Source organism: Malaclemys terrapin, chromosome 2 (genome assembly GCF_027887155.1).
Source record: "Malaclemys terrapin pileata isolate rMalTer1 chromosome 2, rMalTer1.hap1, whole genome shotgun sequence".
Lineage (NCBI taxonomy): Eukaryota > Metazoa > Chordata > Testudines > Emydidae > Malaclemys > Malaclemys terrapin.
The window spans coordinates 71,183,158-71,195,490 of record NC_071506.1 but is presented as its reverse complement, the minus strand read 5'-3'; the positions used below and the strand labels follow the sequence as shown (position 1 = coordinate 71,195,490).

At 39.2% G+C, this 12,333-nt stretch overlaps 1 protein-coding gene across 2 annotated transcripts in view; it reads left to right on the top strand.

Moving 5' to 3' along the window:
- SNTG1 (syntrophin gamma 1) overlaps positions 1-12,333 on the top strand; it is a 557,992-nt gene that overhangs the window by 323,952 nt on the left and 221,707 nt on the right. For both annotated transcript variants that reach the window (XM_054017063.1, XM_054017062.1), the window contains exons 6-7: positions 524-567; positions 675-716. In XM_054017063.1, the coding sequence (XP_053873038.1) occupies positions 524-567; positions 675-716 (86 nt within the window). The remainder of the gene's footprint in view (positions 1-523; positions 568-674; positions 717-12,333) is intronic.

Sequence of the window (12,333 nt, the reverse complement as noted above, 5' to 3'; positions counted from 1 at the left end):
AGTGATTCCTATAAGTGCTTCTCGATTCAGGATTGGTCTTGCCCTTCATGGTTCCTCGGAGCTTGGATATGTTAATTTTCTGCATTGCAAAGTCCATCTTTTCTCGGTCATTGAGGGACCAATGCAACAGTTTATCCAGATTCAGCAAAACACTTAAACATCTGCTGAACTCAGGCTATAAGGGAGGTTGGAGACCAAGAGATGGTCTTCTGGGAATCTCCTGATAAGGTTGTGTAGACGATCTTTCTCTCCCTCCCCCCCTCCACTTTTTGGTAAAATCAATACATTGGTATTTATAGTTAGAAATATTGGTGCAGAAAAAATCTGAATCAAAACCATGTATTGATATATTTTAGGTTTTTTTTTAATTTTCATTATTCGTTTTACATTTTCAGAGCTGACCCAAGCTGGGCATATACACTGGATAAATTGATAAAGTGTGTGTGTGTGTATGTGTGTCTATTCAATATGCTGTATTGGGCAAAATATCTAAATGACAAAATATGCTCTCTGTTGTTTACAGCTGAACTCTCAGGTTTGCTCTTTATAGGAGACGCAATTCTACAGGTATGTAAAACTGTTAATGTTTATTTAGATATTTTTTCCAGAAAAGTAAATTATAATCTATATTTATGATGTACAGAGTCAATCTTATCTTTCTTTCCCCTTAACAGATTAATGGAATTAATGTAAGAAAATGCAGGCATGAAGAAGTGGTGAGCTTGTATTCATTTTCTTAATCATTGGAGTTTTTATGTACATTGACATTCGGTGCACCATCATTGCGTTGTTCATCATTACTCTTTCTACACAGATATGACTATGCCTCCTAGGTTGCCAAATGGCCTGCCTTTAATACAATTTCTTCTCCATAGATTTTCTTTACTGCCCTCAAATCAGTAATCAAATCCTAGAGTAGAGTTGGGTACTTCGTTGGATGTTTGGATGAACTTATTCCAGTCTTGCTCTGTCTGGCCATCTCTATTAATCCTCAGAAGTACTGTTGCTTTTTAGCTTTTCGTTTTAGTTTGAAAACCTTTGTCAATCACTCCAGATTGGTGGGAAATACTCCAAGGAAGATCATTCTTCTGTCTTTCCCTCCTATGGATATCAGCTTTCAAAGAAGCTGTCCTTCTATTAAACCAACAGCTTTGTGGGAAAGCAGGACATTAAAGAGAAAAGGCAGGCATAGTGTGTATTTGAGAGATCTGTATGTCCTCTCTCATATCAAGATTGCCTTATAAAGTCCCCTATATTCTGGCTCCTAAGCTATTTACCAGTCCCCTTTGACCTCCACTTTCACGTATAATGTAAGGAGTTTGGCTCCTCTAAGTCCTTTTAGAATGGTGACTTCTAGAATGTATTGTAGAAGGGAGATAAATAACCAGGAATGAGAAAAGATTATAAAAGTGTATCCCTAAATCAAATTTAGATGCAGGGAATTTATAGCAAAGTTTTACAATGTTGTTGTAATAAGGATATGTACAGAAGTTTAGTCTCTCTCACAAATACAAAGAAGCATAAGTGCTGGAACTAGGAGTGCTGGGGATGCTCCCGCACCCCCAGGCTTGAAGTCGTTTCCCTCATATACAGGGTTTACAGTTTGGTTCAATGGCTCTCAGCACCCCCAGTGTACAAATTATTCCAGCACCTCTGCAAAGAAGATCTGTACTCACTTAACAGCATGTTACGTTTGAAAACTATTACGTTGTGTTGTATGTTAGGCTGTTGAAGATTTGCCATTGAAATGCAGACAGCATGGTAACAGACAAATTGAGATAAAGTTCTGATGAAACAGATTAGTGCAGTGTGAAAGATTAAACCATTCTACTAATGGCACTTGTCAGAGTGCACATTCATTTTTGGATTTGTGCTTGGGTTTGGGATGGAAATGATTCACTATCCTTCAGTACGACGCTTGCCCTACGAAAGGCTTAATCCTAACAGCCTTTGTGTACATAGACCCTTATATACTATATTTTCAATCTTCGGCCTTCCAATAGTGATCAGATTTTCATCTTTTCATACGCTTTTCTGTAATCCTCATTTAAATGAATGTGGTAAATCCCTCAATGGGATTTAAAAGAATTATTGGAAATTCAGGAATGGAAAACAAGGAACTAGTAAAGGTGAGAACACTCACACATCCACAAACAAAGAAACATTCAAAACTGTGGTGATGTGCTGCCAGTCATTTCTGTTCTGAGACTGTGATCCAGGGTGAGCTGCAGTTTAAGAAACAGCTAATGGTATGTAGGTAGGATATAAAATGAAAGTTAAGCTATGTTGGCGCCTGTTAACCTAACTACACTATCCCAGATTGATCTTTATCTTTTTTTTTTTTTTTTTTTTTAAGTAAACCTATATGTTTGGCCTTCACAGTATTTCTTTCCTGGAAAGTGTGTAAATATAACTTGTAAACAAATAACTGACATCTGAGCATTTCCAGTGGTGTTAAGAGATTATTTTGTATGTCTGTTTTCAAACTTTTTACTACTTTGATAGCATATACAAATGAAAGAACCATGAAATAGTCTTCCATGCAAATAATCATATCCATAGCAACAGACTGTAATTAAACCTAGCTTAAGAACCGTAAGATAATGTTTAAATAAAGAAGATCCCCAGACTCTGTGCCCATTGACAGCCTAGACTATGCAGGAGCAGTGTGATAGATATTAGTGTGTTTCGGGGGGAGGGGGAGGGAACCTGAGTTCATAGCTTCCTAGAGTTTATCAAATGAATCTAATATGGTTGTCTCTGGGGCTTTAGTGTTCTGAAATAGTATTATGTCAGAAACAAAATGTAACCACTAGCTGGTAGTTAGCTGTGGAGACCTTTTTCAGTGTTCGAAGTCGGTTTTTATTATTACTGTACTGGCACGCATTGCATGCTACATGGTGCATTTAGGGATAGCCCTGAGCAACACACAGTGTATAAGCTGCACTGCCAAAGGAGCCATTTTGTCTTAGATGCAGCTTGGAGGCAAAATTGCTCCTGCATTCCTCTTTTGAAATGGGGAAGGAGGTACTACAGCTCTTTGCAGGGTGCACAATGTTCCCCACTTGTATCCTACCAGCTCTGCTGGCTGGGGAATAGAGGGAGTGGAGCCGTTGCTCCACCCACTCTTTACCCACTTGCTCATGAGGAAAAGTAGTAATGGAAGCTTAACCACTGTTGTGCCCCCAGTCACAGCAATAGAGGTGATCTGAGTAGGCCTACACTGTACAAGTTAGGTGGAACTGAGGCCTTGCTGCTCTCTAACTGCCTGTGCAGCAGTGTAAGACGCGGCCACAAGCTAACTGTATGACAATATGGCAATCTTGATTTCTATGTCTTAGTATCCTGTAAAATACATTTTTAAAACTAAACCAATATGATGATTATGCTGTGATGCTTCCAAGTGAAGCCAAACTTGAAAGATTCAAATATGTGTAAATGACAGCAAACAACATTCTGTATGTTTTCATTCATGTCATTTCTCCTTCCCTTTTTTTATTCATGAAAAGTTTCAGGCTCACCAAATCTTTTTGCAGGATGCTGATATGTTTTAAACAAGGGTCTCATCTACATATTTCAGCAGTGAATAAGCCTGTGACATAATTAGTGCAGCACAAGGTGACGGGATGATTCACTTGATGATTAACTGCTCTGTTCATTCCCTCTGAAGCACCTGGCATTGGCCAATTTTTGAAGACAGGATACTGGGCTAGATGGACCTGTGGTCTAACCCAGCATGGTCATTCTTATGTTATGTTCTTATATTGTGTTACATCAATGATAAATTATCCCCGGAATGTCACTCTGCTTTACTGGCAACTGTACTAGGCAAATAAACAATGATTTTACATGAACATTCTTATTAAACAGTTTAAACAAGTGAGTGCTGCCTTATATAGTTGGTACAAATCTATTCATACTTTCTTAATAAATTTATCTGATCTCAGAGCCTTGCAGATGCAGGTCTTCTATTGAGCAACAGAACTGGTGCAGCATGAAGTGGTGCAAAGTTCATGCTGCCCCACCAATATGCCATAGCCCAAGCCTGGAGGGATCAACAATAGAGGGGAGAGGTAGGACTGTCCAGTGGTTAGACTACAAGCCTATGACTTGGTAGACCTGGGTTCAATTCCCTGCTTTGCCACACACTTCCTGTGGGATCTTGAGCAAGTCACTTAGGTCCAGATTTTGGAAGGAGTTTAGATGTTGTAGAACTTGGCCTTGCAACGCCTAACTGACTAAATCTCTGTTAAAAATGAGATTTGGGCTCCTAAATTAGTTAGGCATTGTAAGTTTAAATACTTTAAAAAATCTGGGCCTAAGTTTCTGTGTGCCTTCAGCTTCCCACCTGTTAAATGAAGATAATAGCACTTTTTTTACCTCCCGGGGGTGCTGTGAGGGTTTCAGGTGGGGTGGTGATGAATATTGATGCCTAAGATAGGTGTGAGAGGATGGTTCAGTCTTAATGATCTTTGAGGGTAAAATATATCCCATTGTGGAGGTTAAGTATATACGACTTTAGCCAAAGACCTTTTGGTTTAAGTGGTGCGTGGAATCTTTGGCATGTCCTCTGCACTGTGATGAATACGCCTTAGGAGTCTGCTCCTGCTAGCATTGGTCCATATCAGCATGGGAGGAGACTTATGGGAAGTAAATCTGTATGCAGAACCCCTCACAGAGATCCCCTACATCATCTCTTCAGTTTGCCTCCACACCTGCAGTAGCACCTGGTGCATTGTAAGAGTTTTCTAAGATCATAGTGATCTTTCTACCCCTGACTTCCTGACTACTCCTTTTCCCATCCTTTTCCCATCCACTCCTATATCAATTTGCTAAGTCTGGACCCTTTCAGGGCTGAAATTAGGGGTCATCAACATTGGCAACCACCTAGGGTGCTGTGACCCTCTCTCAGGGTGCCAAGAACTGGCAGTCACTGTGTAACCTCTATGCCTCAGCAAGAGAAAGCTTTGCTGGAGCTTAAACTGTGTGTCAGCTCCTTCCCATGCCAGTATGTCCAGCTCACCTGCAAACTCCTCAACACTCTGCCAGTGAGTGTTCAGTGAACCCCGGGTCCATAGTTCCCTGTAATGGTCCAGTCCCTCTCACTGGACCCTCACAGAAATTAAGTCCACTGTCTCCAAAGAGATAGTACACATGCACTAGCCTGTTACCCCAGCTGAGGATACATTATTTACCTTGATACATAGCACTGAGACAGTTTACAGTAAAACTAAGCATGAGTTTTTGAATAAAGAACAGAGATTTAAGCGATACTGAGCAGAGATAAGAGAAACAGAAATGGTGATGAATAAAAACTAAATAAAACACACTTTCTAGTGTCTAAAATGTAACAGATTACAATCCTTGTATTGGGTAATTTCTCATCTACAGTCAGTTCTCCACATCCTCAACCCACATAGTTGAGGGATCCACCCTTTCATAGATTCCAAGACTGCGGGTCACATTTGTGCCCTACATGATGGATAACTCAGGGGTTCTCTTCCCTCCTTATTATAGTCCAGTAAACCTTTGAAATATATATGTTTGAAGTGTATCCCCAGATCATATTTTTTTCTCCCCTGGTGCTCATGCTCCAGGAAGTAGATGCCCTCCTGTCTTCCTCACTCTCCTCTCAATTAACTTTTCCTGTGGACTGAGAGCTTGTCTACACTTAAAACACTGTAGACAGGTCTGCTGCAGCTGTGCCATTGTGGCGCTTCAGTGTAGACACCACCTACACCGACAGGAGGGATTCACCCATTTGTGTAATTAATCCACCTCCCCAAGAAGTGGTAACTAGGTTGACAGAAGAATTTGTATCGACCTAGCACTGTTTACATGGGGATTTAGGTTAGCTTAACTATACTGCTCAGGAGTGTGGATTTTTCCACACCTCGACCGACATAGTTAAACTGTCCTAATTTTCTAGTGTAGCCCAGACCTCAGATGCAAATGAACTTCCATTGTCTGTGGCATCACTTTACTCAATTTACAATGGATACACAGACAAGCAGACAGAACAAATTTTCTTTGTCTATGACAAACTTGTTCATCAAATGCCTCCACCATGCATTTTAAGAACATATTATAAGTACTCATACATAACTCTTCATACACATCACACAATGATATTGATGACGAATAGATCACCAGTTTTTATACAATATCTTATAAGACACTGTTTGGCTAAATATTCTGACAATAATGTCTTGGGTGTGCCCTTTGCCAGCTTGCATAAAGGGGCTGTTAGGATCACAGGTGCCTAAATTTTAGGGGTAGCTCCTCTCTGGATGTCTCTTTCCTCCAACACACTACCAGCTGGAACAGTGCTGGTGCATGTGCTTGTCCTTTTAAGGGCTCCATATCACACCACTGGGGCAGCAGCGACCACGGTTGGGAGCCATGAATGGAGTTCTGGATCCCCCATCCAAGATAGCTGCAGACAGTTTTCCTTTGAGAGTACTGCAAATGTAGCATTGGCAGCCAGTGCTGTAAACAGCCATCCTAGCATGACTCTAGCCTGGCCTACTCACCCAATCCCCACTAATCAAGACAGATTTGGGAAGAGGGGGTTCTGTCCTGCACTCCTCCCCGGAACCATCAGGAAGTAGTGACATACAGTCCTGAAGTGGTTAGTGCCAGCTACACCCCATACCTTGCAGAGAGTCCTCTGCTGGATCTGTTTTGCAGGAGGTAGGTTGGGATTGCAGTGGCATGGGACTAACTGAGCCCGTTTCATGTGGAAGGAGGAATCTAGATGGGCCATATGGGTCGCTGAAGTCCACAGCAAGACTCTTCTTGACTTCGGCAACAAGAAGATTGGACCCTTAATCCTTGTCCTCTGTGACACTATAAATAAAGGATATCAATTAGTGCCAACAGCAATGGTGGTTTCTGTGATGTGGCTATGCTGGAAATGGATTAAGACTATCCATTTGTTTCCATAAATAGCCATTATTTTGCTTTCAAACAAACCCATTTCTTTCCTTTGATACTTTTGATGTACTTTTTATATTTGTATTAGCATAGTGCCAATGAGCCCCAGTTGTGGATCAGGACCCCATTGTGCTAGGTGCTGTACAAACATAGAACAAAAAGATGGTTCCTGCCCCAATGAGCTTACTTTATATTGGATTGTGTGTGCTTTGCTTTGACTTTCTAAGAGTCAAATCCTGTTTGATGCTGAGCATCTGGCAATTCTCATAGAAGTTAATAGGAGTTTCCAGGTGTTTATCTCCTCTAGGGATTTGGTGATAATTTAGGAGAGTTTTTTTTCCCTCGGAGAGACAAATGGCTTATTGTTCCTCCTCATGTATTTATTCACTATTGGAAATTACAGCTGGAACTGGCTTGTATTGAAATACAACAAACATCCTTCAAAGTCTCATTTTGAGGTAAGCAAGTGAGCAGAATTTTGTGTAGATACAATTTTTCATTTCCCCTCTTACCCAAAATTCAAGGTGGAATTTGGACATGCCAGAATCTAAAATATATCGGAACTGTAAGTTATTAGTATATTCTAGGGGCTTGTCTACACCGCGAGCTAGTGCACAGCAAGCCAGGGTGTGACTCTACAGCACACTAATTTGCCGTGCACAAACTCGCCATGTGGACATTGCTAGTGAAGGTCCTGAGCTGCTTGTAACAGTGATCATATAGGACATTAGTGCACAGCATGCTGTGCACTGTAGATTCACAACCTGGCTTGCCGCACACTAACTCCCCATATCAACAAGCCCTAAAATAAGTTACACAACTGTCTACATGATTTTTTTTTATTTGCCCATATCATTCTGAATCCCCCAAATAATCTAATTATATCATAATTTCAATTTTCTATCTGATGTTTTCGGTCAGCTCTAGTGTCATTCTGTGAGTCCATGTAGTACAGTACCATAAGATTGGCATTTATGCAGAAGTTCGGGAGTGGGAAATTGCTTCATACCCTTAGTTGACCCCAGACAAAGACTTTTTATGTCAACATTAAAGTGATCATCATTCATGCCAGATTTGATCAGAACAGTACACATAAAAGAGAATGTGCAAATGCTGAATGCACCAGATGTGCTTAAGGATAAGTGACAGCTACATAAAACTATTTTGTTTAGGAGTTGCTTTTTGTATTTTCTGAAGCTTTTTATTGTGAGATGAAATCTCTGCTTAATATGCCAAAAAGGCAGAAAAATAATAATAAAATATACCATATAAGAGAGAATTTCTCCTTTTTCTTTTTCTTTTTGGTATTAACGTTATGTGTTGGGAAGGAAAAGTTCAATTCCTATCCAGAATAAAGAGGGTTCTATGTAACTGCTAGGGGGGCAGGCGATGATATGCAGTAATTAGTACTACAATTTGATGTGCTATTTTAGTGCGTAGTCATTACAGGAATGATTGCTGGAGACATTTCAATGATAATTAAAAAATCTGACCATACATGTAAAAAGAGATGGTCAACATCACTTGCCAAAAAAACAAAACAAACAAACAAAAAAAAACCCCACATGAATGCAAATCTGTACACATGGATACTTTGCATGCACAATTACACATTTGAACATTGATCTGTAGTCATGTGAATAGGGTGTGTATGTGCATTTATTTTTACACTTGGCCCTCATCCTCTTTTTTTATCTTTGTTAAAAATGCAGTTAGCAAATCCTTCTAAACCAATTTGACCAGTATGCAAAAATAAATCTTCTTAGACATTGGCCCCTTTTCCCCCCTCACCACTGCCAGTCCTATAGCATGTGTTATAATGTTTGCTATTATCCTTTCTCTGTTGTTCAGGACTGGAGTGCAGTCAGTGCCGTTACACCACTAGCACAAATGGCACATATGGGATCCATGACATGCATCTTGAACCTAGCTTGTAATGTATGTGAAGATCAAAATATTGCTATGTTAATCATTTAAAATTGTCACTCTATATACATCACTGCTTCACAAGACATCTAGATGTCTTGAATCAAAGGAGACCATAACGTAGGCAGTTAGGGCAAGGACCTAGGATTCAAGCCTCTGGAGTCCTAATCCTGACTGCCACTTGACTCTCTCACTGTGTTACCTTGGACTAGTCATTCAACCCCTCTTTGTTTTCCACATAAAAAAGGCAGTAAAATTTCCTTACCTCATGGAGGTATTATGATCCATAATTAAAGTCTGTAAAGATCTGAGACTGGATAAAAGTGCAAACTATTATTATTCAAGGGAGAGATTTGGAAGGTGGTAGGAAAATTCAATGTGCTTGTACATCTAATGCAAATCTAGACAAGACCATGTTCAGACACACTAGCTTCTGCTGCCATTGTGCCAAGTACTGTATCAATTAAAAAGAGAGTCCCACGTGACTTCATAGCCTGTAGTGGTTCCAAGGTTGCAAGACAATTGTTGTCTATTGTTAGAATCATTCTTATTTTGTGTGTTGTTGGTTACAAAGTAGCAAATACAGGTTTTGAAACTAAGCCCATAGGTTGAAAGTTCTTATCAAATGTTTTGTTTTTAAAAACAGTGAGTTAGTTTGTGCTGTTTAAATAAACAAAATGTAATTCTTCCTCTGTCTCGGTAACCGCTTTCCACAACCGTTATTTGGAGAACAATTGTCATGTAGTGGTTAAGGCACGGGACTGGGAGTTCAGAGACCTGGATTCCATTTCCAGCTTTGACTTGTTGAGTGTTTGGCCTTAGCCATATCCTATTTCCTGTCTGTTTTCGTTTCATTATCTGCAAAGTGGAGATAATACTGACCTTATGGGACTGTTGTGAGGATTCATTCAGTATTGTTTGTAAAGTGTTTTGAGACCATCTAATGGAAAAAGTCTCTGTAAATCACCTATTATTATTCAAGTGTTATATGACCATGATGATGGCAACACTTTTCAAGTGCAGAGTAACAGTCTTTCACTATTATGGTGTTGATCGCTATGCTATATTGCACAGTTTATATCACGTAATGATATATTACCCTTATCCCCGATTTGATAAAATTAGACAAGAATTCTAAGACCTCTTGTATAGTGGTATTCTGTAATCAGAACATTAATAATCCATAAATTTATAATTGGAAATAAAAGTATTTCTAAGTTATACTCCAAAAGATATGTATTCATAAGTAGCCAAATAACTCCTTCCCGCCCCCAGGTCTTCTTTTCTACGTTGCAACCACCTCAACTTATTGGCATGACCAATATATTTACAATGTATTTAATGCATGGTATTTGAAATTAATCATAAGCTGTTAAATGTTTCAGTAATTATCAGAAATTAATTTACATAGACTGGCAAGGATACAAACAAACTGTTGTAAATAATTTGCCATATTATTCTATGTTGTATAAATAGTTTTTAGACAATCATTCATACTGGGATCATTCATTCTGAAGCTGTAATCTTGCGTGTGTGTCTTTGACTCTTTTTTTTTAAACCCAAATCCACCTGTGGTGTGTAAATTGTAATTTTAACACATCTTGTGCCAATCTCAGATAAAGTCTGATATTCATTCACTGCTCTCATTAATGTATTTTCACTCTACAGAATCAATCAGCATTACATGTTTTCATAATTTATATTTATTTTATTCCCCCTCAAAATATTTGTAGTTACACAAGAGTTATGTAACTGAGAATCCATCTATTTCACTACTTGGCAGTCCAGTTAACAACCTCTACTATAAGAAACCTCTTACCATGAATTGGATTGAGTGAAACAGGAGCAATGAGACATACATTACTAATAAAATTGTTTCTTCATTGATTAGCTTGGAAAATATCTTCAAGGATTAAAATGATTGTTTGCATTTAATGCTCAGAAAAGTGAGGATCAGAGAGCAGGAGCTAGAGTGAAGCCTGATGTGAACAGGTAGCATACTGTATTATTCAGTAAGTTTTGTCATTGCCCTTCTGCCCCCATTTTGATTTACAACTTCATTACTTTATTACTGTTCAACTTTATTTCTGAACTTCTCTTGAGCAGACTGATCACTGATTGGTTGGTTGTTTTTGTAGTGTAGCCTTCTTTATCTACACTACAAGTGTAGGCCACTTTGCTTGTGACCTGGTTTACATTGATGTACTATTTTACTCAACAGTTTCCTTTTGTTCCCCTAAGAAATCAACATGAGTAGTTTTTCCAAAACATTTTTGCAAGATATCACTTTGTAAATACAGAGCTGTATTTGATTTGACTTTGGGCTAGAGACTCCGTCTTTATTTGCTTTGTAAAGTGCAATGCATAACCATAGTGCCATACAAGTAAAAATAAGAATATGCATAAAGAGCACCAAACCTCAGTTACCCTAACACTGCAAATGTGTGGGTTATAGATCAAAGTACACAGCCACCTCCGTCTTGTTAACTTGAAATAAATACACCATAATAACCCATTGGAACTGGACACACGCACACAAACAAGCATTATCACCATTTGGCACCACCTCCAGTGAACAGAAAGAAGAACAAATCAAAGTATAAAAATATTTTGCAGATTGAAATCAAAACAAGTGTGGGAAGGGGAAAAATCTTTTAATGATCCCTTGGAAACCATGTCTACGTGAAGCAATTTACATGTGCACTGCTCACTAGCAAAAAGTCAACATTTACAAATACTCACCACACAGCAGTATCTGAGATACAATGACTATTGTTCCTCTAATCAAGAAAAGGGGAAACGGTGTGGTGTATTATACTTCTGCATGGTGATTGTTAGTAAATGGGCAATTGTTCTGGCCACAATTAATTCAGAAGGGCACAGGGAGGGAGTGCTCAGTGCTTGTCTTACACCTGAAAGTTCTTTAGGTCTTTTTTTTCTCTACAATGGGTCTTTGTCTTTTGACAGTTTGTTCGGTGGAGGAGGAAGAGGAAAGGAGAATGGACCCTATGTATTTTTCAATAGTATCCAGTGTTGGACTGTTCCAGACAGATACATGGAGGTTTCCAGAAGGCCCACCCCATACTTCTCAACCACTAGTATGGTATAGTATGGTACTGGTGTATTGGTATCAGTATGTCAACACTGGTCTCTTAGTACCTATTTTCCAGGTGTGTACCCTTCTTCCAGTCTAACCCTGATAGCACTTGTGTTTCTTTATACAAGTTTAAAAGCTAGCACTTGCTGTTCTCCACGAGGTGTTTGTTTTGCAAGGAAGGGCCCAGTGGAACTGGACACAGTAGTAGAAGATTCATGGATAGTAGATGAAATGGTAGTAGAAACAGGATGCTCCTCTCATTTAATATTTACTAATGATGCAGATTTTGTAAAACTTCTGGTACAGAGTCCTGCAGCAGTTGCTGTGACCATTGCCTTTTCATATTGTTACTGTTTTTCGCTGATAAATATCTG